Below are 26,230 nucleotides of genomic sequence, written 5' to 3'. Positions count from 1 at the left end.
GGAATGAATAAGCTGACGAGAAGCAGTGTTGCTGGCAGAGCAGGAATGGGGTGGGGTCCTGAGCAGGCTGTCTCGGGGGCTCAGACCTGCCCACGGGTTGGGGCCGGAGGCAAGGTGGGCAAGCCCCTAGGAAGAGAGGGGGCCGGTCTCCACATCCAAGGGTCTCCTCAAAAAAACAAGGGTTAGGCCAGGCTCCCGGCCTGCTCAGATACGCCTGTGAGCACCAGTGCAAGCAGTCTTGGACTTCCTCCCGCCAGAAGCTGACTGGCCACAGATTCGCAGGGGCTGGGCACCCACCCTGCACCCTCAGCTCCTCCAGAAGCCCCGCAGGCCAAGCCGACTGCAGCCGCACTCACAGGGGCCTGCTGGGGTCCGGCCGCCCGCCCTCCGCTCGGGGCCGGGACAAGGCTGCTCGCAGAAGCTCCTGCTCCCCGCTGCTCGAGGGCAGCCCTCACCCTCCAGAAGTCAGGGGGGTAAGGAGAGGCGCTGCTTGCTTGCGGGTCAAGTGGCTGGCAGCAAATGAAACACACGGAGAAACAAAACGAGAACAACTACAGCGTCCACCAGGCCTTTCTCCCCAGACACTCCAGAGCCGGCCCGGGCCAAAGTGGCCGTCACTGTGGCTGCCCCGAGGCCCAGGTTTCCAGGAAAGGAGGCTCCTGCAGGGCAAGCAAGACTGGGAAGGCAGGCAGGGGGTCTGCAGGCTCCTCTGAGGAGCCAGTCACTCCCACTCATCAGCATAAACACAGGGACGCGCAGCACAGAGAGCACGGGACATGCCGCCTGGCTCGCTCAGAGTCAGTCACTTTCAGAAAATAAATACGCGAATAAACAAAACCCCTGGAAGAAGGAAACAGGGGGCAGCTTCCCTAGCCTTTCCGCACAGGCTGCCTCTCCTTTGGACAATCTGGTCCTGGGTCCCTGTCTTTCGGGGACACCCTTCCTCTGGCTTGGAAGAGTCACGGGAACCCCAACAGTGCTCTGACTGCGCCCTCCACCAGTGGCCGCTACGGCAGGCTCCTCCTGGCACGTGATGCGTGCCCTGGCTACAGACGCCCGGGCTCAGTCTGGCCCGCGTCGGGCAGGGAAGGTCTTGGCCGAGCTCTTACCCGCTTCGGAGAGGTCCCTCAGGGAGCTGCTGAGGGCGCTGCGCTTGAGGCCCTCGCCGCTGGTGTAGCTGTCGTCCAGGCAGGCCCGGCCCAGCGTCCCGTTGCCGGACTCCTTCTTGAGGCTGGAGCACTGGGACATGCTGGGCCGTACGACGCCCTTCTGCTTCTCGAGCTCCGCTGCAAGAGAGGGCGCCAGTGTGGTGAGAGGGGTGCGGACTACGGCAGGAGGCCTCAGGGTGGGCGGTGGTGGCAAAGCCGCGGAGGGCACGATCCTCGGCTGGGAATGGGCCCCGTGCTGCACACCAGGGAAGAGGAAGGGTTGTCTCTGGGAAGCAGGGCGTGAGATCCACCCTGGACACAAGAGAGCAGAGAGACTGCCAGGCAGGAGGCTGGAGAGGCCACAGTGCCTTGTGATCTGTAGCAAAGATACTTTCCAGCTTTAGGGGCAAACGAGGAGCCAAAGTCTCGGCTGAGTCTGGGAGGCAGGCAAGGGCTAGCCAGGCCCTTCCCCAGAGCGGGCAGAGGTGGGGACACCAAGGAACCCCCAGTGAGGGTAAGACCTAGAACCAGAGGATAGCCTCAGCTCCGGCCCTGTTCACCAGCTGGGACAAACATGAGGATGGCTGAACAATAATCATGCCGAAGTGCAGAGCCCAGCTCCAGTCAGCTGCAGAACCCTGGAAGGTCTTGTCCATGAGGAGGGGCCCTCCCCAGGTCTTCCAAATGAGCTCCAACAGGCAGGACACGGCCTGGGCCTCTGAGGTGCTGGCTCTGCCTCCCTGAGGCCCTCTGTGCCTCCTTCCATGGCCTGGGCACATGGGCATCTTGTTCCTGTGGGTGCAGGAGAGGCCCTGACCTCATCAACCACCGACCACTGCTGTAGCCATGAGCTATGGCAGCAGGCGGCTCCGCCTAGCAATGCTAAGCACCCCGGGTGCCGGCCCATCCTGGCCCGCAGCACTGGGACTTACATTCTATCCTGTGCTTCTCCATCTCCTGTACTTCTGCGATGGACTCCCGCAGGTCATCAGTGAACTTCTTCCTGTCTTGAGGATTGGGAGCGTTGAAGTTTATCAACACTTTGATGTCTGCTCCAGGGACAGCTGACGTAAGCCGGATGCCATTGGGGTAGTCTGCAAAGGGCAAGGAGGGGCAGAGAGCCAGCGGTGTAGGCGGGTCCTCTGCAGACCCCTCAGGTCAGAGCAAACAAGGAGAGGGCTGAGTCTGGGCAGCCAGGCTCTTGGCAGCGGCAAACTGGAGGGAACACAAAATGCACTCCTCACCCCACAGGGGTCCGTGTCGTCCCACAACCCAGCCTGAGCAGCATGGACACCAGGCCCTTTGCTTCAAGGCCCTGGGTCACTCTGCCAGTTCCACAGGAGGACAGATGTGGCACCCTGAGCTGGGTGGGAGGACCTTACACAGCCACCTTGCACCTTTCTGAACAACAGATGGTCTCTCTCTGACCCCTCCCACGGGATATAACTGGGGCACCCCACAACCAAAGCACCCTCCCTATCCAGGCTCACTTCATGCCACTCCCAAGGCTTTGGGGTCTCCGGGGCATTGATTCCCCAGCAGCATGGCTAAACCAACTCCAACTGTGCCCGACCAGGGGGGCTGCGGGCACCTGCAGAGGGCAGTGAGTGTCTGAGCACATGCAGCCACTGCGGACACAGACCCCGGAGCCTGGTGCTGCCACACCTTCCCCTGTGCCCAGAGAAGCCCCGACAGCTCCGTGTGATTGAAGGTCTCAGCATCAGCACCACAACTTTGCACACAGCACAAACCACAGCAAACTTAACTGAGCTGGGATCGTCCCTCAGGCCGCCAGTCTGCAACCTGGTGTGTGAAGCACTTTCCCATAGATACTGCAGAGCGGGGTGGGAAGGGGAAATGGGCTCTCGCCACTCCTGGTGTTCAGGATTTCAGGTGCAGACCCCAGCACGGCCTCTGCCTGAGGACTCGCCTATGGTCTCAGCCTATTCCTGAGCTTCGTGGCCACAATCTCACTCAACTCTGGCCTCAGCCCTGGAAGGCAGGATGACCACCACCATTCCCGAGTTGGAGGCTGCTCATCAGGTCAATACGAGATGTGGGACACCAAGACGAGCCAGGACTGCCGGCATGGGGTAGAGCCAGTGAGCCAGGAAAGGGGGAGACGCCCTCCCCAACACTCCCCTTTATAGACCAAGAAATCAGAGGCCAGAGGTGTTGGGAAACCAAGCCACACAGCAGCAGCTAAGTAAGTGCTGGGGCCAGGACTCAGAGCCAGGCTACGGGGTCCAGTTCTTGGCTGACTTCTCCAGTCACCCAGGACAGGGCCACCTTCACTGAGTTTCTGGCCACAGGTGCGATCACCTACACTAAGTACTTAATGTTTCTCTAGTGACATTCTATTTCATAATTTACAAATCTCGTCACTTGCAGGGAGCAGAAGCAACCGTCAAGGCAAAGCCAGTGAGGACCCAGACAAGGTTCTGAAATTCTCCCAGCCCACAGCTGCTCTCCTGGGGATGCAGAAGCCACTAGGGCCCTGTCTCTGGGGTAACCAGGACATGGCACACTCACACTGGTTCTCGAAGAGCAGGACCTGCATGCCGTACAGGGAGAAGGACTGCCGGAAGCTGTATGTCACCGAGTTCTTCTTCTTCTGGAAGATCTTAGTGACCTGGGGACAGCCAGAGACACAGCTGAGCTGCAGCGTCTGCAGAGCGGACCCTCTCGTGGCCCCACGAGAGGGACAAGCAGGGACAAGCAGACGTGGGGAGGAACTCGTGCCCTCTCGTGCTATGACCTGATCACTGGCTCCTGTCCCTGACTGGTGACAAAGCCCCACAGCCCAGCAGGGAGGCGCAGGCACCTTCTCACAGCCAGAGCAGATGCTCGCACCAGGACTCAGCCCCTGGAGGGCAGAAATGGGGAGGCAGTGCTTGCTGACCTCGGGAGGAGCCCATGGCTCCCTGCCTTGACACAGCTGCCTGGCCACACGGCCTGGCTGAGGGATGGGTGGGTCAGCAGGGCAAGGACAAGGAATTCCAGGACCTCAGCTCCAAGTCCCAGGAAAAGGGTCCTTACAGCTACTGCAAAGATGGGGCCAGGCCAAGAGCTGCCACAGCGTCTTCCATTTCTTATAGCCAAGTACAGAGCCTGCACACAGCGAGTGCCCAAATGGCTCTGGGCACAGACAGCAAAGAGGAGTATGGCTGATGCTACTGGAGCCTCCGGAAATGGCTGGGGCTGAAGCCCACAGCCCCTCTGCACTCTCCCCTGACCAGTGAGGGCCCCGTGCTTGGGCATCAGTGTGAGACCCCTCCCCCACCCCCATGCACGGGCCCATTTCTCCGCACGCAGACGCACAGCCAGACGCACACCGAGGCTGTCTGCCAGACCCCCGCCCTCCGTGGGTGAGTCACGTACCACCAAGAGGTCATTAAACAGGAAGATCTCTCGCTGGTGCAGCCCAAGTTTCTGGGGCTTGTTTGGGTCAGGAACCTCGAAGAGCCGGCAGTAGCAGACCAGCCGACGGTGGGGCAGGGAGAGCACCTGTGCAGGGAAGAGACAGTCCCGCACTGCCACCGCCCTGCCCTGCGGACACAGGCCCGCAGCTGAGAGTCCCCCGCAGGCTGCACCGTGCAGTAAAAACCCTTTCTCCCGCAGCCCGTGCAGACAGCACCTGTCTCCACCTGACACCCGACTCAGCTCAGTCCCCAGGAGCTGCCACGCTAACTTCCTGCCCCTGCTCCGCTGAGGGCCACGGGGAGGGGCGTCTGCTGCTGCTGAGGCCTCCTTTCCACCCTCCCCTCAGGTCCCAGCCTCCTGCGAGCATCCCCTGTCTAGTGACTGTCACAATGTGTCCATCACACACAACCCTGAGTCCCAGCAAACCCTTTTCAGAGACTGTCCCTTCCAGACACGGCACTGGACACAGAGGGCTTGGGTGACTTGCCCTCAGCCCCGGCCCCAGGAAGCTGCAGAGCCAGGATCCGATTTCTGGCCTCAGCAGGATTCTTCCGACTCTCCAGGGCCTCTCCCAGGAAGGTTTCCTTGGGGCTGATGTCTGCGAGACCCTGAGCCAGCCGTGGACACTCTGCACACTTGCAGTCAGGGAGGGGACCCAGTGCATCAGGGAATAGGGCGGGAGGAGGAAAGGCACGGCCAAACATGGCCCAGCCTGGAGTGCTCAGGGAGCCAAAGTCCAAGCGCAAGAGGACTGTGGGCCACAGGCTGGAGGGGCCGGTTATGAGAGAGCAGAGGGGTGGTCGGCGGGGTCTGGAAAGCTGACTTGGGCAGCAGTGGGGCTGCTGTGTGAAGAATGAACACAGACACAAAGGGCATGCCGCATGAACACTAGGCCAGCTGCGTGTGTGTGTGTGTGTGTGTGTGTGTGTGTGGTGTGCACGCATGCATTTGCACTCAGGGGCATGCAGACAAATCCCGAGGTAGTGGCAGTGTGCGGGGATCTGGCACCAGACGAGGACCAGGAAGTTGTCAGGTGCAGCACAGGGCCAGGCAGAGAACAGCCATGTGGGGCAGAGCAGGTGGAGGCAGGAAAGGCTACACCATGGTCTCCTCCAGCCAGTCTCTGGGGACTGGGCTCAACAGCCAGGACAAGAGAGCAGGACCCTGTGCTTACTGCCTGACAGTACAGGCCTCACAGGTGGCTGTGGTCTCCGGGTCTGCAGAAGTGTGAGGCTGGGGGAACAGGAAGCCCCTGTATGTCACACCAGAAGTGAACTCAAGCAGTCCGGGGCCGGCAGATTGTCCCCAGGGTGGGCAGGGTAGTAGCCAGAATGGAAGAGCAGAGCAATACTCACACAGCCGAGCCCGTGATGCAGGGATCCGATCTACAGGGGACAGCAAACAAAAAGGGACGTTAACACTTCTGGGCCCTGAGGGCACTCACGGGTGAGGTTCAGTGAAAAAGCAGTCAGTGCCCACCCCTTGATTCCCCTCCAGGGCACCTGCCCCTCAGCTCCAGCCAGAGACGGTGGTGAGGCCCCCTCTTCATGGCAGCATTTGCTAGGGAGGCCCCCAGAGGACTTTGAGGTCACTGAAGAAATCCCGCCAGAATCCTGGGCCAAGCTGAACCACACATGATCCATCCATCCCTTACTAAGACAGGTTCTCTTCAGATATGACCTGGAACAAATGACTGTGTTCCCTCAAAGAGAGCAGGAGCCATCACTGACCAGCCCTGCTTGGAAAGGACCAGGTTCCAAATGACATCAGGGCCTCTGGCTGAGCTGAGTCAGTGGAGCCGGCGTGGGGCCACAGCAAAGGAGCGGGTAAGAATTCCCAAAGGCAGCCCCCCCCACCCCCCCCGGTGATGCCAGGGTCTCCCACGTACCGGCTTCTTCCCCACAATGAGCTTCTCCACCTTCTGCACCTGGGACACGTGGTCCTCGTTGGTCTTCAGCTCTCGCTTACGAATCCGTTCGTAGATCCCAATCAGCATCTCCCGGGGAATGTCCTCACCATCATCCACACCTGCACGGGGGACAGATGCGCAAGATCAGGGTGAGCAGAGTTTGGGCAGCAGGGGCTCCACTCAGCCTGGGACCCCAGGCTCGCCCCAGCTTTACAGTTTCTAAACCAAATCCAAATAGTAAACCTTTCACCAGTCCCCACCAGAAACACATCACCGATTCACTCCCCAGATGGCTATGACAGCCACTGCTGGGCCAGGCCGAAGCCAGAAGCTTCACTCTGACCCACAGCCATGGGACAGTTTCAGTACCTTGCAACATTCCTCCAAGTCCTCCTGATACGGGACAGGCAGGGAGTTAGTTAGTGAACAAAGGAGTGAAGAGGCTGCCAGCTGTCTCCTTGCTGTAGCTTTGTACCACTAAAACCCCATGCCCTTCCATGTCAATTCAACACTTTCCCATGATGCACCTGAGCCTCCTCCATCAGGCAGAAGAGGCCATGATGAACACATGTATGCTGAGTTCCACTGGAGATGCCATGAAACCTTCCCAGAGCTCACCATGTGCACTGAACCCTGCCAAAACACCACCTTGTTTGCAGATTCAGTTAGGATGCCACGCCCAACCTGGGAAAGGGGCTGAGGTTGACTGCACTTGTGTACTCTAATTTCCTTAAATAAATCCTGCTCTTTGTGGTGTGGCAAGTAAAGCCACTGCCTGCAACACTGGCATCCCATATGGGCACCGGTTTGTGCCCTGGCTGCTCGACTTCCCATCAGGATCCCTGCTAAAGCACCTGGGAAAGCGGCGGATGGCCCAAGTGTTTGGGTTCCTGCCACCCAAGTGGGACACCCAGATGAAGCTCCTGTCTTCAGCCTGGCCCAGCATTGGCCATTGTGGCTATCTGGGGGAGTGAACCAGTGGATGGAGGATCTCTCTGTCTCTCCCTCTCCCTCTCCCTTTTTTTTTTTTTTTTTTTTTACACAGGCAGAGTGGACAGTGAGAGAGAGAGAGACAGAGAGAAAGGTCTTCCTTTACCATTGGTTCACCCTCCAATGGCTGCCACGGCCGGCGCACTGCGCTGATCCGAAGCTGGGAGCCAGATGCTTCTCCTGGTCTCCCACGCGGGTGCAGGGCCCAGGCACTTGGGCCATCCTCCACTACACTCCCGGGCCACAGCAGAGAGCTGGACTGGAAGAGGAGCAACCAGGACAGAATCCGGCGCCCCGACCGGGACTAGAATCCGGGGTGCTGGCGCCGCAGGCGGAGGATTAGCCTAGTGAGCCACAGCGCCAGCCGGTAAATCTTTAAAAATTACAAAACAATCCTTCTCCCATCCTTGCACTCTGCGTCTCATGTAGATAAGAACCTGGAATAAACCCAGCACATGGCATCCTGTGACAGTCCTTCCAGGGAGGGACTCAGCACATCCAACCCGGATGAGCAGGTTCCAGGAGGAGGAGCCGCGCCACGTTCTAACCCATGCTCTGAGTGCTTTAGAAACACCACTGTGCTGCATCAGCCCCGACCACAGCCCTGGCTAAAGATGGGGAAGCGAGGCCAGGCTGTGGGGAGGCTCCGTAGCTGGGGTTTCTGAGGTCAGGCTCCGGCAAGCCTGGAACTGTGCCCTTGCTTTGTCTCTCCAAGCTTGGTGACCTCCTCTGTGAAATGGGACAACACGAGTACTGGGGACTACACAGGCTTATCGTGAGGGTGAGGGAAGTGCGTGGAGGCACCAAGCAGGAGCTGGGTACTCTGGGTGTGAATACGGCAGCAGGGGCTGTTACCACCCCTCCCCTGGCAGAGGCTAGGCTGGCCTCTGGATGGGAGTTGCCCGAACCACAAGCACGCACCCTTTCTTCTACACCACACAATAAAGCTGCTGTGGGGGGCAGCGCTGTGGCACAGCGAGTTAATGCCCTGGCCTGAAGCACCGGCATCCCATAAGGGCGCCAGTTCGAGACCCGGCTGCTCCACTTCTGATCCAGCTCTCTGCTATGGCCTGGGAAAGCAGCAGAAGATGGCCCAAGTCCTTGGGCCCCTGCACCTGCGTGGGAGACCTGGAAGAAGCTCCTGGCTCCTGTCTCTTGATCAGCGCAGCTCTGGCCATTGCGGCCAATTGGAGAGTGAACCAGTGGTTGGAAGACCTCTCCCTCTCTCTGCCTCTCCTTCTCTCTCTCTCTAATTCTGACTTTCAAATAAATAAATCTTAAAAAAAAAAAAAAAAATCTGCTGTGAGAAAAGTAGCTCATTCTGCTCCGGAGTGAAATGCAAACTCACAAGGCAGTGAAACGAGTCCTCCCCCTTCAAGTGGCACCACCTGCAGGCTGGCGAAGGCTTAGAAAGCGGGTCTCCCCCAGACCACCGGTGGGAAGGGAAATGGCTCTGTCCCCATTGTAGACAACTTGGCAAGGGCTGTCAAGATGACAAATTGTAACACCCTCGAGTCCACGGACTACATTTGGGCAACTTATCCCAGGAGGAACGAGAGGCATGGAAGGTTGAGTTACTGTAATGTTGCTTCCCAATTCCAAAAGACTGGAAGCAATCCATACACACCTGTTACCTGGGGCCACGGTGCAATCCTTCCACGTCAGCACCAAGGGCACTGAGGAAGGCTGCAGCACACCACGAGGGGAAGAGGTGAAACCCATCACGCTCACGTGTCCTCGCGGGGCACAAGGACAGGCACTAAGTTACGAAGAAGAGCACTCAGGACAGACGCAGTGGCCTGGGAGGGAAACTCTGCCAGGGACCTCGCCACACTTCCTGGTTTCCGTCTTTCTAATAGGCTTCATTTCTTGGAGTGGTTTTAGGTCCAGAGCAAAACTAAGCCAAAGGTACAGAAATCTCCCCCACACCCCGCCCCACCCCTCACGCCCAGCCTGGCCCACCAGCGGGGCCTGTTTGTTACAAGGGATGAGCCCGCACCACCGCGCACTGCCCACTCATGGGGGCTCCCACTGGGTGTCGTGGACTTAGAAGGGTGTGTGATGCTACATATCCACTACCACTGCCTGCTCAGCCTTCCTCTTCCCTCCCAACCCTGCCGACCACCACGACATTCCACCGTGTTCAACGTAAAAGAGCCTTTCCAGCCAGCTCCCGTCACTCGGTGCTGCATGCATTTGAGCTTCTCCCATGTCTTCCCATGGCTCGAAAGCTCACTAGTCTTAGAACTGAGTGTGATGCCACTGCCTGGGTGGACCGCATTTCATTCACCATTCACCTGCTAAAGGACGTCTGTCTTCAGGGTCCAGCCGACTAGAATGAGGCTGCTGTACACCCTGCATGAGATCTTTGTGTGGACCGAATGTGTTTTCAACTCCTTTGTGTGAAGCACAAACAAATGCTGGAACGCGCTACTTTCAGGTTTGCACTACTTTCAGGTTTTCAAACCACGTAAGACAAGAGCCATTCAAAATCAAATTGAACCGGCGCCGCGGCTCACTAGGCTGATCCTCTGCCTCGCGGCGTCGGCACACTGGGTTCTAGTCCCGGTCGGGGCGCCAGATTCTGTCCCGGTTGCCCCTCTTCCAGGCCAGCTCTCTGCTGTGGCCCGGGAGTGCAGTGGAGGATGGCCCAAGTGCTTGGGCCCTGCACCCCATGGGAGTCCAGGAGAAGCACCTGGCTCCTGCCATCGGATCAGCACGGTGTGCCGGCTGCAGCGCGCCGGCCTCAGCGGCCATTGGAGGGTGAACCAATGGCAAAAGGAAGACCTTTCTCTCTGTCTTCTCTCTCTCTCACTGTCCACTTTACCTGTCATAAATAAAAATAAATAAAAATAAATAAATAAAAAAAAAAGCAAATTGAAACAATCTGGGAATCAAACAGAAGGTGAGGGAAAGACTCCTTTCTCCACTTCCCCACAGGCGGCCAAGTCTTCCTTACTCCCCCTCACACCCCAGGGCCTCGTGTGCTGCTGGGCCCCCTGGGCAAGCTGATTCAAGAAAATGTATGGCAGACGCTATGGGTGAAAACGGCAAGCTGGACGTGGGCTCAGCGCAGAAGGCCAGCCCTGTCTCGGCAATGCCGTTCACTTCCTCTGTGACCCTCTCGGAAGCCACAAGAAGATGGGACGGATCACAGCCCAGGTGTGAGAGGCAGAAGCGTGGCTCACTTCCTGGGACTGGGGCACTGGGCTGCTGCCCTGGAAGTGAGGATGGCCACACCTCACCGCCCAGCCTGCAGACGCTCCTGCCACGAGGGGGCCGAGCGGCCGGCAGCTCAGGGCAGGGCCTGCCTGAGCCTCTGTCCTCTGTGCAGATCACTGCTGGCGCCTCCTGCTGTTTCTCATCAGAGAGGCCTCAGAAGATGTCCGTAGAGATCACAAGTCATCAAAACAAAACAAAAAGCCCAGAGACCCTCAGACTCCCCCTGGGTTGCACTAGCACACAGTCGGCTTTCCTGGAAGCAACAGGATAGCCAGTCTGCACGTGGGGTCACGTGGCAGCCTGGGAACCCCAGAACCAAGCTTGGTTCCACGAGGAGAGGGTAGGAGGCCCCAGGATGGATGCAGAGGAGGCAGACAGCAACCGCCCTCGCTTGGACTGTGGGCCTCCGGGTGTATCCCATGCACCACCGCAGGGCCTCAGTGTGGCCCAGATTCTCTCCTACTCCCTGACTGTCCATTAGTAAGTTCCCAGACACCTCGGTTTCCCGGGACTTACAGGCTTGACTAACGAGCCCACAACGCCCCTCAGACCTGACAGAGAGCCACACGTGGTGAGCAGGCCTGAGCTGGCTCGGTGCACTCTCTGCCTCTGACGGGAACTACCTGGGAGCCTCAGCCAAACTCAGGAACCATCCCCCAAGTAGCTTCTCTGCTCTCGGGAGAAAATACCTACTTCTCTGGCTGTCCTGTAATGGCAGCACCCACCACCAGAGGGCAGACAAGGACGCCTTAAAACCCCAGCAGAAGTCACCTGGAGAGAAGTGGGAGAGACTACTCCCTGGGAGAACCGCCCCGCTCAAGGAGAAAGGACACGGCCACAGTTCCACAGAATTCAAGGACAAGAGTGGACAACCTGAATGGCTCAACAAGCTCATAAAGTCGGACTTGGATCAGGACAGCTCTTCTTTCCTTTTTGAAATTATCTGGGCTCTTAAAATTTATTTTTATTTTATTTGAAAAAGCACAGAAATAGAGACAGAGGGACAGTTAGACAGATGGAGAGATCATCCATCCTCTAGTTCACTCCCCCAACAGCCAGGGCTGAGCCAGGCCGAAACCAGGAATCCAGGACACAATCCGCGCCTCCCGTGCAGGTGACAGGAGCCTGAGTACTTGAGCCATCCCCTGCTGCCTCCCAGGGTGTGCATTTGCAGAAGCTGGAATCAGAAGCTGGGTCAGACATCAAACCAGGCAATCAGATATGGGGTGCAGGCACCCCAAGCAGCAACTTAACCGCTGCAGCAAACACGCACCTTTCTTGTTTTTAAAAGATGACGCTGGAGCAGGCCTTCGGCACAGGTTAAAAGGCTGGTGGAGACGTCCACAGCCCCCGTCAGAGGACCCGCGTTCTAGGCCCAGCTGCACTCCTGATTCCAGCTTCCTACTAACGGGTGTCTTGGAGGGGAGCAGGTGATGGCTCAAGCACATAGGTTCATGCCAACCTTGTGAGAGACCAAGATCGACTTTGGCCTGTCCCAGCCCCAGCTGTTGCAAGCATTTGGGGAATAAACGGGCAGGTAGAAATTTCTGTATGTCTGTCTCTGTCTCTTTGGCTTTCAAAGAAAATAAATACGTACATTTACACTCAGCTCTCATGGCCAACGCCTCCTCTTCCTCTCCCTGAGACCTCCCCAATACACAAGGGGCAACCTTGGCTGACTCAGGGCAGCCCCTTCAGACCCTCTGCTACCTCCAGCTTGCACCGGGACAGCCTCTAGCACATCACTTAGCTCTCTCCAGCTAGCACTGTTCCGAAGACAGGAGAGGCCCGAGCCTCCACACCTGCAGCCAGAAGCCACCCCCACAACCAAGGTACCGTTTCCTTTTTCCTGGGTTTTATGATCACCTCCTGCTACTGGTCCTCCATTTACAGTGAAGATATGAAGTTCCCCTTCTACGTATGTACATAAAGGTTAAAAATGGGGGGAGGGAGGGGCCCCACTTTCATCCTTTACAAACAAGCTACAAAATATCACCTCCCCAGAAGCGAGGTTTCTCTGCACCCCCGAGACTCAGGCACGCGCAGTCCAGTCTGGGCCCCACCACGTGCACCCCTAAGAGAGCACTGGAGGCCCTGATGGTATCTGCAATGCACTCCTCAAAGGCCCTGGGTGCCGGATGCCAGACCCAGTCTGGCCATCCACGCACTTCTCGGCACCAGCCCTCCGGGGTGCTGGCCAGGGTGGGTGCTAGAGTGGGTGCGTGGGATGGCTGCATCTCAGAGCCAGGGGCCTCGGGGACAGCTCACCTCGGAGGTTCTTGACGAAGTCCTCCAGCTTCATCTTCCGCTCCGGCTTGACGTTGGGGCTGTACATGTCTGTGTTGAGCAGGATGATGGCGAAGGCCAGGATGAAAATGGTGTCTGGGTTCCGGAACTGCCGCACCACCCCCGGGTTGCAAATGCAGTACCGCTGGCTGGAGCAGAGACACAGGGCAGGGTCAGGGCCCCCACGTGGGAAGGAAGGCTGCCCCGTCTCTGGTCCACGGGGATACCCCTCATCAGGCAGAGTGAGCCCTCTGGCTTTAGTGGTGGTCCCACCCACCTCTGTGTTAGCGGGGCCACATTTTCCAGCTCCCTAGGAGATAGGAACAGCCACACAACTAAGTGCGGCTCACAGAACATGAGTAGATGTGGTGTGGACATCTACACCTCTTCCCCTCTGCCTGGAAAGAGACATCACAGTGCTCATGGGCCTGCCGTCCGGGGCCTTGAGGTGACTGGGGCCTGGGCTTCCTTGGCACTGGCTTAGAGGGCAATGCATATCCACGAGGCTTCCCACTAGTGACCTGGTGGAAGATGGCTGTGAAGGGGTGGGGACAGGGCCACGGAGCTGGGCAGAGCTGCGACAGAGGCTAACGTGACTGTCTTATGCGGGGAGGGAACCAGTTTAGTGTCGTCCCTCTAAGAAGCGACCCTACAACGAAGTGGCTGAACATCCCCCAGAGTCCTGGGGTTGCCCCTGACTTCATGGCCCTCATTTCTCCTGGCCCCACCAGCAGGGTGACCTCAGAAGGGCCGGGTCAGCTGGGAGACTCACGTCTCCCACACCCAGCACCGTGTGTCTGCGTGGAGTCAGGAATGAACAATGGCATAGTGACAAATGACCTTGACTGTGGGCTCACTACATCCTGTGTCATTTAGCACTTCTAGTCCTCTCTAGGGTATGTGACATCACTATCCCCGCTTCACAGGTACGTGAGTGAGCCACAGAGGAGCCACGTAAGCAGTGCAGGGTCACACAGGGGTACACGGCCGAGTCGGTGAGTGAACCAGACCTCCTGGCTACGTGGCTTGTGCTCTGAGTCACTGCCCACTGTCACCGCCCACTGTGAATGAGAATGAGTGACGGCAATGAGGAACTCATGAATGTGCAGACAGCTCCCGAGGCCTGGGAGGGAGACCGTGCTCAGAACCCTAGCACACGGATCTGGGCCTTCCAGCCCCGCGGCCTCATCTGCAGAATGCGCAGTGGCAGCACGGGGCCTGGGGCACAGTGGGACACTGTCACCCTCCAAGCAATGCCCCCAGCACCTGACTGCCTGGGGGGGGGGGGGCTCGGTCCTGCTCATCTGGAGGCTTCCGAATGGAAAACAACCCCCTCCCTGCCCCACACAGGGTCCGACCTGAAGGCCTCAATGAGCCGCTCCACTTTCTGAGCCTCGCCCTGGACACGGATGTGCGCCTGGAACTTCCGGAGGGCCTCATCCAGCTCCATGGCAGAGAAGTCCATTTCGTCCACCACACAGCTGGAACAGAGATAGAGAGCCCGCGCCTGGCTTCTTCAGACCAGCACAGAGCACTTCAGAACACGGCCAGGAGCCTCCCAGGCTGCAGCAAGGCCATGAACTCCACCCGCCCCCTGCCCAACTGTGAGGAGACACTTGGCTTCTATCTGTGTGTGTGTGTTTCTACGGAGGGGGCCAGAGCACATGGCACCCACCAGCAGGGCCCCTCCTCCAGAGACAAACACTTGCAAGTGCAGCTGCCGCAGCAGCGTGCAGCCGACCTTACGGGGAGTCTTTCTGAATTCCGCAGGAAGGAGGGAGCACGGCTCTCGTTTGCATGGCGACAAAACGGGAGCCCAGGCCCCGGCTTTCTGGGCGGTGGTTTTGCTCTCCCATCGAGGCTATGTGGACTGGGTTTCGCGGTGCTTTTCCAGGGTCATCCTGGAGGGGCTAAGTGGCCCTCATCACTGGTGAATGGTTTCCCACGGCCCACCCCAGCACAATCCTTCCAGCCCCCCTGGTGGTGACCCTTGGACAGAGAAGGCAGGGTCTGCTCCAGGACCCCGGAGGGCAGAGACATTTCCCACCAGCAGGCAGGTGTCTAACGTAGCAATGAAGCTACAGTCACTGTCTTTCGGCTGCAGAGGCCCAGGGCCATTCCTCTGCTGTAGGCCTCAGGCCCAGGCCCAGGCTGTGGCTGCCCTGCACCCTGCTCAGAGCACTTACGGCTCTTGGGGCATTGATCTGGGAAGCGGCTGCAGAGCAGGTAGGGAAAGGGGTGAGCAGATTCGCTGACCAGTGTCAAGACAGGCTCAAGGATGCCTGGGCGGTGGGTCTGGGGGGAGCTGCGCTACTTCCTGAGACTACTGCTATTTTCTGATCCGAGAACAATGTGCGGATTTCCTACAGATGAGGAACCAGCACGGAGGGGGCAGCACAGCAATGGATGTGGAGGGGGGGCAGGGGCCACAACAATGCACAAGGGCGCTCACGGGCCTTCCCCAGCACCACTTCCTCGTACACGTCTGAGAGAGGGGCGGCAGTCACCATACAAACAGTACCGCAGGTTCTCCTGATGGGGCAGAAATGCAGGGTGAGGCCAAGGGCGGACTCAGACACTCTGCTGGGCGCCTGCCACAGCCTGGCCACCACCAAGGCCCCCTAGCCCACTCGATTTCCTGCGTGTGGATGAGTGCGTCTGGGGGGATGCCTGCCTGGGTGTGTGCACCTGCACCACCAGGAAGTGCTGGGGGGCACCCAGGTTACTCCTACCCTAGCCTTGGTTTCCTTGCCTGTGACCACTCAGGGCTGCCCTTCGGTTATGACAGACGGCAACACATCCTGGGTGGCCCCTCACTTGTCCGCTCCTCTGCACATGAGCAAGGGTTGGCAGACGGAAAGGATGAACCTTGTTACCGCACAGACAGCTACAGACCCTGCTTTGACTTCTCCTTCTGGTCCACCAGGCTGGGCGCAGCCATCTCACAGTAACCTGTCTCTACAGAGGGCCTGGGGAAGTCTCCCGGGTCTCTGGCAGGCAGAGGGAACAAGCCAACTGCACCGAGCTGGTCTCCTACTCTACCAGCTCTGGCTTCCTCCTCTGCAAGTGAGGGTTAATAATGATGTCACACCCCCCTCACAGGGAGAGGCTGACCCAGGACCTGAAGCAAGGGGACCCCTGGATAAGCATGAGACCTGTCTATGGCTGCCCTTCCTGCTCAAAACAGTATGAAAAGGGAATGGAAAGATTGAGGGCAGTACTGGGCAGGACTTCTTAGAACTGTGCACAGTGCCTCTGCAGGGTTTCAAGTGGCCAACAATTATAGAGGTGTGGGATTAGCAGGGTACCCTGGAATCTCACCACCAAGATAATGAAGCAGGGGCACAGTTGGGGCATAGTGCTACTCAGCTATGCAGGCAGCGGTCCCTTGGTCTGGGCCCCGCCCACCCTCACTGATGCTACGGCATGCATGAGCAGGGCCACCAGTCCATGCTGGACAGGCAGACAACAGCCAGGCCAGGGGCAGGGAGCCCCAGACCTCCTGCCAGCTGTGCCACTGGAGGACTAGAGCTGCTCAGTGCTGGGCTGGTTCAAGTGCGCTGTAGCAGGTGGAGGTGCTGAGGACGCCAGACGGAAGCAGTGCCTGGGGCCAGTGTGTGGGACACTGCCAGCCTGAGGGCAGGTGCCCACACATGCGCCTGGCAGGGCGTGGGGCTGTGACAAAGTGCAGGGGTGGGCGTGGGGGGCCGTCTGCATATGTATGTCTGGGAGCCAGGAAGAGAAGGGAGGACTGTCAGTCACAAATTCAAAGGATTTGGGGAAACACGGCATCTGTACTGAGCAAGTGCAGACCTCTTCCTGGCCACTTTCCTGCAACGGCACAGTCTAACTACCACTTCCTTGGCACCGCCACGTGTCAGGAACCATCCAGGGGTGATTTACGGCAGACGGGAGGATGCGCACGGGCTCTGTGCAAACACCACGCCCTCTGACAGAAGGCAGAGGAGCACCCGCAAACTTCATATTCGGGACCCTGGAGCTGATCGCCCCATCAGTTCCGAGCGACGACTGTGGGCCCGGGTGGGTGTGGAACACGCGGTGCGCGACGGGCAGCGTGGCTGACAGTGCGTGTCCCGTGTGTGGACTGGCTCCCATGCACTCACTCAAGCACATCGCGGTTGAACTGCTTCTGCCGGTTGCCCAGGAACTCGCCGATCATCTGCCTGCTCAGGCCCTTGCGCTGCAGCAAGAAGTGGGCCACTCCCACTGGCGTGTCAGGTACGAAGCCACGCTCGATGAGGTACTGGACTCCCTTCTCAGGCTTCCTAGGAGCGTGACAAAAAGCACCTTAGCCCCCAGCTGCCCGGGTCCCCATCTGGTGCCTGAGGTGGGCTGATCTCCACTCGGGGGACAGCGACAGCCACCTGCACCATCCCCCAGCCCTCACGCTTGTCTCGTCTCCTCAGGCACCCAGAGGTCTCTAGTCGTACCGCCCTACCTGGGTGGGGACCCAACAGCCAGGCTGGCACCAGAGACCCTGGCTTCAGGCATTCTGTTCCATCCTACTCTAAGCCCCAAACGTGGAAGAATCTGATAAGAAAAACCTTAACTCAAATGCCCAGACTCCACCAAGAATGAGAGGGCAGTGAGCTTCTGCTGGCGCAGGAGAAGGAATCCTCACCTGTCCCCACCTCCACCCGCACCCGCACCCCTCCCAGCTGCCTGACTCGGCCCCAGCAGGTTCCCTGCCTCGTCCAACTCCCTGCTCCCCTCAGTAAGGAGCCACTGACCCACGGTGCACTTCAAGGCAGACCGGAACCTTCCACCTCCCGACAGATAACCAAACACCCACACTCCTAACATCTGGTGACGAGCACTTCCTACACACACCACTGTCCAGGCCCCCGACACCACTAACTCACTGAGTGCCCACGCCTGAGGTCAGCACTTTTGCAACCTGCAGTGCTCCGGAGCCCAGAGCTCTGTGACCTTGCCAGGGTGGGGAACTGTCCCTGTCATGAGGACGGACCAAGTCAGCACACCCCACGCACTTGGAAAGCACCATCAAAGCTCCTATGCTGCGCACTGACAGAAGAGTGACAGGGGCACGGGAGGCAGCACTTCTAGCTCAAGACCACAGCAGCGGCTCAGTCAGGAAAGTCAGAGGGCTTCAGAAGCAGACAGCGTTGACCCCAGAGGACTGCGTGTGTTCTCTAGGAGACAAGGCCCAGCAGCCTTCTGGGAGACAAGGCCCCAGCAGCCTGGGTCTTTCTGCCAGCCCAACCCTCTTGGCACCCGATGTGTGCAGAGCCAGGCCTGCCAGGGATGAGCCTGGATCGTATTGTGCTGGGTTGAATGGGCCCAGAGTCTGACCAGAGCACGCATCTATCTCTACGTCTGGCCAGCTGTCTGCAGGGCCAGGTGACGTCCACAAGGGCTGTGTGGGCAAGGGCAGGACAGGTCCACTGGCCCCGGGAGCAGCCACAGCACTCGGTCCACGTGTGCCAGGCAGGCCCCTTCCCTCTTTCGAGCCCGACTTCCTGCCTGTCCTGCAGTTGTTCTCTCATTCAGATGACCTGCAAAGGGGCCCTGGTTGCCAAGGGAGACGGAGTGGCATGAGAAGGCTTGGGGATGGTGCACATGTGACCCTCAGGGGACAGGTGTCTTCCTCTGTGGAGCCCCCGAAGCCAGGCCATCAGGTCAGACTGGCTCTCTGTCCCACGTCCTCAGAGTCCCTGAGGGCCATGGTGGGCACTCCTGCTATGGAGGTCTCTAGTCATACCTCCCCACCCGGGTAGCACCCAGGCCGGCATCCAGTGACCCTGGCTTCCGGCATCCTGTCCTGGGCGTTCCCAGCTGCCAGTACAGAGCCCTGAGCACGCGTGCTGGGTGGAGTCCTCTGGGCTCCCACCACCTGGGGAGCTCTGCTCGACCCTTTGCCCCAGCATACAGAGGCAATGTCCCGCTGTCCCCAGGGCAGGGTGGAGGCATGGAGCGGATGCCAGTGTCCACCTGCCCCACCGCCTGCACTGCTCTGGGCGACAGGGGGGCCCAGCAGACTCTATTTCCACACGCAGGCAGAAGCCTCCTGGCTGCAAGGTGACTGCTATTTTTACCCCAAGATGACCACAGACTTACCTTGTCCCCAGCAGACTGGCAGGAAGCAGCCACCAGCCGACTGAATCTTGGCATGGAAGTAGTACAAGACAGGCCTCTCACTGCCCACGGGCTTGCCCCAGGATGCCTGTCTGCACACCTTAGGGTTGTGCTGTCACCCATCCCAGGTTGTCTATCTCTCCCAGACAGGAACACTGTTTCCCACACCAGGCTGCCTCTTCCTTCCTGCTAGGGGCATCCTGTCACACACCCCAGGCTGCTGTCTCCTCCCACCCCCTGCCACCACTCCTGGACGTTCTGTCACCCACCCTAGACTGCCTACCCCCCTTTACCCCCACCCTCACTCCTAGATGTCCTCCTACCCCCATGCATGGGTGCCCCGTCATCTACCCCAGGCTGCCTGCCCCCCACCCCCACCCCTGTCGTCAACCCTCAGACTGCCTGCTCCCACCCCACTTCTGGGGTATACTGTCACCCACCCCAGGCTTTCCCCTCCGCCCCTGAGAATCCTGTCACCTACCCCGGGCTGTCTGTCCTTCAAGGCTGCTGATATGGTGCCCAGTCGGTCTGGATAGAACCTACTTCTCCCTCCCTTGGGAAGAGAGGAGGCTCCCTTCTTTGCTGCCACCTACCCTTCTCCCTGTTGACATGCGGTTCCCCATACCGCCAGGGACTTCCAGGATAAAGCTCCTCTGCCCTGGTATTCTCACAGCGTGGGGGAAAGAGCAGCAGGTGCTACAAGGAACAAACGCGGGCTCCTCGGGGACTCAGGAAGTCAGGGGTTTCCCCCGCGCCAGGCACAGAGCAGTGGGCACGATGGCTGTGAGCAGAGCCAGCCATACACATACGGCACACGGCAGGCCATCACTTAGCATCCACAAGGCAAAAGGGACTGAGTGGGGGACCAGAGAGGAGTCCTCTCTAGCAGGTGACCAGGGCGATGAGGAGCTTAGAGGCCTCGCGGTGGATGGACATGGGCTTGGCATGCTGGGCTGCCCAGAGTGGCTGAGCACAGAGGCCCTGGAGGAGCAGGGCCAAAGGCTGTGGGAGGACCTGCCAGACCGCACTGTCCCCTGCAGGCTGCAGGCAAGCTCCGGTTTCTGCCCTGCCATGCTCTAAGCAGGGCAGAGATGGGCTCCAGTTTCCGTGTTTAAGAAGCTCCTGCTGGCTACTCTGAGGAGGCCACGGCTAGCGCCCCAGCAAACATCCAGGCAGCAGGGCAGTGGAGGCTTGAAGACACGCAGGGTCCAGAACGTGGTCTGAGGGTAAAAATAACAGTGTTTGCTCAAGGAGCGCGGCTGGGAAGAGCCGCAGGGACGCCTGGGAGAGGTCTCCTCAAGGAGGTGGCACTGACCGGGCCCAGGACAACTGCTGGCACCTGACAGGTCCCAAAACGAGGGCTCAGACAGGTTCAGGAAACGAGCCCAGGACTGCCCAGCATGACGAAGACTGCAGGACTTCCCCCAACTCCTCCGCCCCGAGAGACTCCTCAGAATCCACTCGCGCCTCCTACCCCGCAGCGCACCACAGCTCACGATCCGCTCTGCCCAGCGCTACGGGGTCACCACCCCCTCGCCTTGTCCCTGCCCACTGCCCACTCCCCCGTTACTCTTCTCCAGCTTGGTTAGCTCCGGGAGAGTGAGGACTTCAAGTACAGAATCCAGCAAAGCATCGCAAGGAACTAGAAAGGCAAGAACCAACGCCCAAACTGGTAGAAGGCAAGGAAAAAGCAAAAGTCAGGGCAGAAATGCAAAATAGGGACTAAGAAAGTAACACAGAAGAGCACTAGAACAGGAGCTGGCTTCTGAAAAGACAGCAACATTGGAAATCCTTCCGCGAGACCAATCAAGGAAAAGAGGAGACGCAAAAATCAGACAGGAGACAGGACCTGCTGAAACCTCAGATTTAAAAAAATCAGCATGGACTATCAGGAACCATTAATTTTGTGCCAATGCATTGAAAATCCTAGAAGAAATGGATACATCTCAGAACATATGACCTGCCAAAACTGAACCAAGGGAAAACAGAAAACCTGGACATCCAGCAATGGGGCATGAGACTGGATCCCTGCAAGGATCCAGCTCCAGGAACGTGGAAATGGTGACACTCTCGCCATCTACACCGCACCCACCACGGCACGCCGGGCGGCCTGCCTTCTCCCCAAAACGCTTCAGGACAGTCACTCACTGGCGAGCCCACGGCTCTGCCCCGCTGGCTGCTCCCAGGACTGGCACTGGCTGCCTCCTCCAAGGCCGGCCGAGCTAGCTTTCCTTGACATCTCATGCTCAGACTCAAGTGTGACGAGGGAGCACACCCGGCCCAGTTCCTTACTTCACACACAGCGCTTGTCGACATTCGGCTGCGAGTTCTCCGCGGCCATGGTGAGCTCTGGACAAGAACAGGTGCAAGGCTGTGATCAGCACTTCAGACAACCTCCTGGCTCCAACAACGTGCTAAGTGCACACCTTCCTCTTTTCCCAGTAGGGGCAAGAGTGGGGTTCTCCAGTCGCATTCAACACTGGAGCTGCCTAGAAGGGGGATAGACGGCTGCCCGGCTCCTCAGGTCAGCCTCCAGATTTCCCATCCCACCTGCATGAAGCCATGACCCAGTGGGCTGACTCTACTCCCAGCTCGATTGCTCAGAGCCCCGCCCCCTGCTGACCAGAGGAAGTGGCTTAGAGACCGACCCCGAAGCCTGTAGGCGCCAATGTGGGGAAGATCTTTGTCCTGCTGTGGGGTTGCCCTGAGGGTGGACCACAGGCCTAAAGACTGCCCCGGGCCTGGAAGGACCCTGCAGGAGGCAGGACCAACCTTCAGGGAGACAGCCCTGGACTTCTCAGGTCCACAAACCATAAAGCCTCCGCTTACACCAGCCTGGTTGGGTTCCTGGCTCTGGCAAGGGAGAAGGCCCTGAAGGCCATGGGGCCTACACAGGAGTCTGCAGAGCTGGAGTCCGAGGAGCTCTGCGAGCCAAAGGCTGAGCCGCCCAACACCTGCTCTCAGAGTGGCTGCAGAGGGGAGAAGGGATCAGCCTCAGTGGGCACTCAGAGAACTCCTGCACACCCACAAGTGCCCCTCCAAATCACCAGTCTGGGCTTGAATCGCTCCCGGGCCTACCGAGAAGAGGCCGCCTGCCATCCACTCGCACACCTCCAGGGCCGGCAAGCTCACCACCTTCCAGGACTGTCTGCTTGATCCAGCTGGTTTTCCCACAGTTCTCTCGAACAGTGTGAACGCAGGCTGGAAGTGGGGGCCAGGGTCTTCCTCCAACTAATCCCTCAGACAAGGTGGGAGTACCACCCTCAAAGTGTGGCTGGCGTGCCCTGCAGGGCCCTCTTTAGTAATGGATTTCTCTCTGAAAGAAGCAGCACCCACTACCCAAGGGATCCGGATCCCAGGGGCTCTGACAGTGGCAGAGGCCACAGACCAGAGTGGCCCATGTCTAGAGAAATGGAACCCCCATCTTCAAAGATGCAGCTTACAGTGCTCCTGTGAGGGCCAGTCTTGAAAGTGTCAGCACACCACACCAGCAGCACAGATGGGTTCTGGGGCCACACGGAGCCCGGAGCCAGCGCTTCTGGTCCTGCAGCCTTGAGCTACTGCCTTGACCTCTCTGAGGCCTAGCTACCTCCCCCCATACTTCCCAGGATTACTGCAGGGATTCGGTGGGAATACACACATTTAGCATGGGGTCTAGGACTCCCCGCACAGTCTACACATGCTGGCTCTCAACACTGATTGTTTTTATTAAGGACAATAATCACGTTGAGCACAAGGAGCATGGAACTGAAGTAGGCAGAGCAGGAGCCCAACCCCAGCCTGTCTACTTCCCAAAAGAGCACGGACAAGGCCCACACCACACCCTGGGAGCCCTGCTCCCCTTGAGGGTAGAGTGGGGACGAGCCCTTGGTGTAGAAGCAGGGTTCTCTCCCTCTCCTCTGCACGGGCTCTGGCAGGCAGGATGGTGCCTATCACACAGAGGGGAGACTGCCTCCAGACAGAAGACTATGGGACAGGAGGGACCCTGGTGACTACGTCACAGCCCAAGAGGGACGCCGCTCACACTGTCACACGAAGCAGGCACGAGGCCCTGCCCACAATATTCCTAAGAGAAGTGTCCACTGCAAGTGAGGGTGCCCATTTCCTCTGGGGCTAAGGACACTCTTCCTGACACCTGGTTTGGCCCACCTGTGACAAAGCAGAGCAAAGAGGGACCAGGGAGGGCCAGCAATGGTGCCGTGAGGGGACGGCGGACCCACAGGAGAAGCCAGAGGGCACGGTGCGGTGGAGTGCGGGCACAGGGCCTGGAAAGGAGTCAGAAGGCACTGACGGTGAGGCCCTCTGCGGAGGGACCCCAGTCTAGGTGATATGCTGCTCGGAGCCCGCCACAGCCCTGGCCAGAGTTCGAGCGCCTGTCTGGGAAATCCAGCAACATGGCTGCCCCTGCCTCGAAGGCCTCCCACTCCCAGCTTCCCTCTACTGTAGGGGAGGGGGATCTGTCTGCTCAGAGCAGAGCTGCCAGCATTTCCGGGCTCCAGAGAGACTTGGCAGTGCACACGGATCTGAGCCAGGGCTTTGGAAACTGGAAAGCTCCAAATCCGTGTGCAGAAGGCATTGGCTTGTTGCAGTAACACGCTTTACGAAAGCAGCTGCTCGGCAGGGTTTGAAACGTGCCAGACGACATGGACGAGCAACCAAGTACCAACACAGCAGAGGAGCCACTGGCGTCATCAGGTTTATCCTGCATGAATGAATTTACGTGAAAATGAGAAACGACCGAGAGCTTATGATCAGCACTTAAATACGGTACCGGGAGATGTGGGGGAAACGGTGTCCACCACAGACACTGCTGAAGAAACACTTGAAGAGATGTATCAACCAACAGAACGGAACACCCCCACGTCCATTGTCCGGGGAGGTGGTGTTGTGCTGGTTGCCCCTCCGCCGAGATTTGGCTGAAATGAATTCACCCTGCGTACAAAGTAGGAGATCTTTGCACAATTGCCTCTTTAAAGGGACAGGGTGTGCACAGGAGAAATTGGCACACAATTTGGTATTCAGAAATGACTCAAGGGTTCTTCCAGTTCTAAAATGAGTTGATTTGCAAGTAACTTAGACCCTCTTAAGCTGAACGGAGGTTTTATTTTTCCCCAGCCCTCCCAGTCAACGTGGTCGCCGAGACGCGGAACTCTCTGGAGCTGGGTTGCTCCACTGTGTTCATGTAGAAAATTTCTGATTTTTTCGTTTAATTTAAATTTCACTTTAAAGGAAAGAAAAAAGAAAAGAAAAGCAGCTTCTCCCTGAATCCTCCCAACACCTACCAGAGACAGCATCACCACCCCCACGGGAAAAAGCGGCACCGAGGCCTGAGGCCGGCCCAGAGCTGACCCGGGAACCCTGCCAGTGCCCTGGGACTCTCTCCTACTACCCTGCAGCCTCCGCGAGAGGCAGGGGTATGTTCCACATGAAATCCCAGCGGCTCCTGCTGCTGGGGAGAGCAGCAGGTCTGTCCCCGTCAGGGGTCTAGATTAGCCCAAGAGTGACAGGATTGTTCTGGATCCACTTTGCCCAGTGGAGTAGCCACCAGCCACAGTGGCCAGGGAGCCCTTCAACGTGGCTAGCACAGCTGAGGGACTGGATTCATTTTCATTTTCATTTAAATACACACTCGTGGTTGGGCCTCCCAGTCCTACCGCTCAACAACGTAAAGGGGCAGGCTTCTCCAAGTCCATCCTGGAGTGGGAGGTGACGCCACGGTCCATCAGCAGTTTCCATAGATCCTAAGGAGTTCATTCTAAAATTCATATGGTAGAACCAGCACCCAGGAAAGGGTCAAACTTTGCCCAAGAAGAGTCAAGACGATTAAAAAAAAAAAAAAAAAAAAAAAAGAGGGATTCTTGATTCTTGTCCTAGTTAGAACATATAAAACGATAGCAGGTGCAAGTCTGGTGCTGGCAGAGGAACAAACAGAGCCTCCAGCGCAGCACGGAGCTCCGCGAAGGTCTTCCTGCTGCTTCCTGCTACGTCCCAGGCCCCGACAACAGTACCTGGCACGTGGGAGGTGCTATCAATAGCTGCTGAATGAAAGGAGCAGAGACCCATGTTCACGCAGGAATCAGATGTCATTTCACAGACGATTCGATACATCAGGGACCACCGGCCAATTCACAGAGCAAGACGACAGTTAAACCCTTGCTTGAATCATTCTCCAAAACAAATTCCAGATTAAAGTACTAAAGTGTACAAAACAAAACTATGAAAGTACTGAAGTTTTAAAACTGTCCATGCCTGGGGCCAAGGTCTTTGAAAGAAAACATAACAAGCCAAAGTGATTAAAAAAAAAAAAAAAAAAGGAAAACATTGATGATTTGTCTAGTTAAAATTATTACACAAAAAATCAGAAAAAAGTTTAAAAATGTGTAACTAAAAACTACTACCTTGCACACATTATAAGGTGAATTTTATGGTATGTGAATTACTTCTCGAAAGACTAAAAAAAGAAAAAGTATCCTGAAAGTGAGAGAAAGAAAATATTTGTAATTACCAGAGGTTAGTCTCCATAACATATAAAGAACTCCCACTACAGACAAGGCCTCAAAATTGGCAAACAGCCAACAGGAGGGAACAAAAAATGGACAGAGAATATGAGTAGGCATTTTGCAGAAAGCCCAAATATCCAAAAGATGCATGCATAACTACTCCCTCTTTGAAGAAAGCAGAGATACACAAAATAAAACAACCAAGAGATAAAAGATCCGCTCACCCACTGGCTGAGGGAAAAGGTTAACCCGGAATGCTGACAAGCATGGGGACAGATCCATCCAGAGTGAAACGGGGACAGGCCCCCTTTAAACAGCAATGTGGCAGTTCCTCTGTCAGGACCAAACAGTTCCAGCCCTAGCTAGCTTTCCTAGAGCCCCTCTTGGGACTGTGTGTAATGGGTGTGTCCACACCCACTCTCATACTCCTGAGAGTCGTGAACAAGTGGAGGTACCGTGCCAGCACCCTATGGGTCTCCACGTGTGGACTACCACACTGCAGCAAAAAGGAACGCTGTGGTCCACGTGAACAGACAGGGAGAGCAACAGCAGACTGCACAGTGACAACCCAGTGGGCCCAGGTCCCGGAGTCCCAGGCCTCAGATGATGTCACCAAGGATCAGGTGATGGCAGTG

General features: G+C 57.8%; 1 protein-coding gene and 1 pseudogene across 15 annotated transcripts in view; one reads left to right on the top strand and one right to left on the bottom strand.

Annotated features, from left to right (window-relative positions):
* IQSEC1 (IQ motif and Sec7 domain ArfGEF 1) overlaps positions 1-26,230 on the bottom strand; it is a 297,408-nt gene that overhangs the window by 9,369 nt on the left and 261,809 nt on the right. For all 15 annotated transcript variants that reach the window (XR_016214995.1, XM_051852615.3, XM_089306546.1 and 12 more), the window contains 9 exons: positions 17,103-17,264; positions 14,337-14,459; positions 12,961-13,127; positions 6,460-6,599; positions 5,927-5,956; positions 4,530-4,655; positions 3,681-3,780; positions 2,081-2,242; positions 1,110-1,286 (listed from right to left, as the gene is read on the bottom strand). Coding sequence is in view for 14 of the 15 variants with exons in the window: in XM_051852615.3 (XP_051708575.1) it covers positions 1,110-1,286; positions 2,081-2,242; positions 3,681-3,780; positions 4,530-4,655; positions 5,927-5,956; positions 6,460-6,599; positions 12,961-13,127; positions 14,337-14,459; positions 17,103-17,264 (1,187 nt within the window). In the remaining variant the exon portion in view is untranslated. The remainder of the gene's footprint in view (positions 1-1,109; positions 1,287-2,080; positions 2,243-3,680; positions 3,781-4,529; positions 4,656-5,926; positions 5,957-6,459; positions 6,600-12,960; positions 13,128-14,336; positions 14,460-17,102; positions 17,265-26,230) is intronic.
* LOC108177158 (U6 snRNA-associated Sm-like protein LSm3 pseudogene) lies at positions 23,733-25,251 on the top strand (annotated as a pseudogene).

The sequence above is a fragment of the Oryctolagus cuniculus genome, chromosome 10, assembly GCF_051225735.1.
Source record: "Oryctolagus cuniculus isolate XC-2025 breed Fujian yellow rabbit chromosome 10, ASM5122573v1, whole genome shotgun sequence".
In the NCBI taxonomy this organism is placed as follows: domain Eukaryota; kingdom Metazoa; phylum Chordata; class Mammalia; order Lagomorpha; family Leporidae; genus Oryctolagus; species Oryctolagus cuniculus.
Note: the sequence above shows the minus strand (reverse complement) of the source record. Positions and strands in the feature narration are given on the sequence as shown.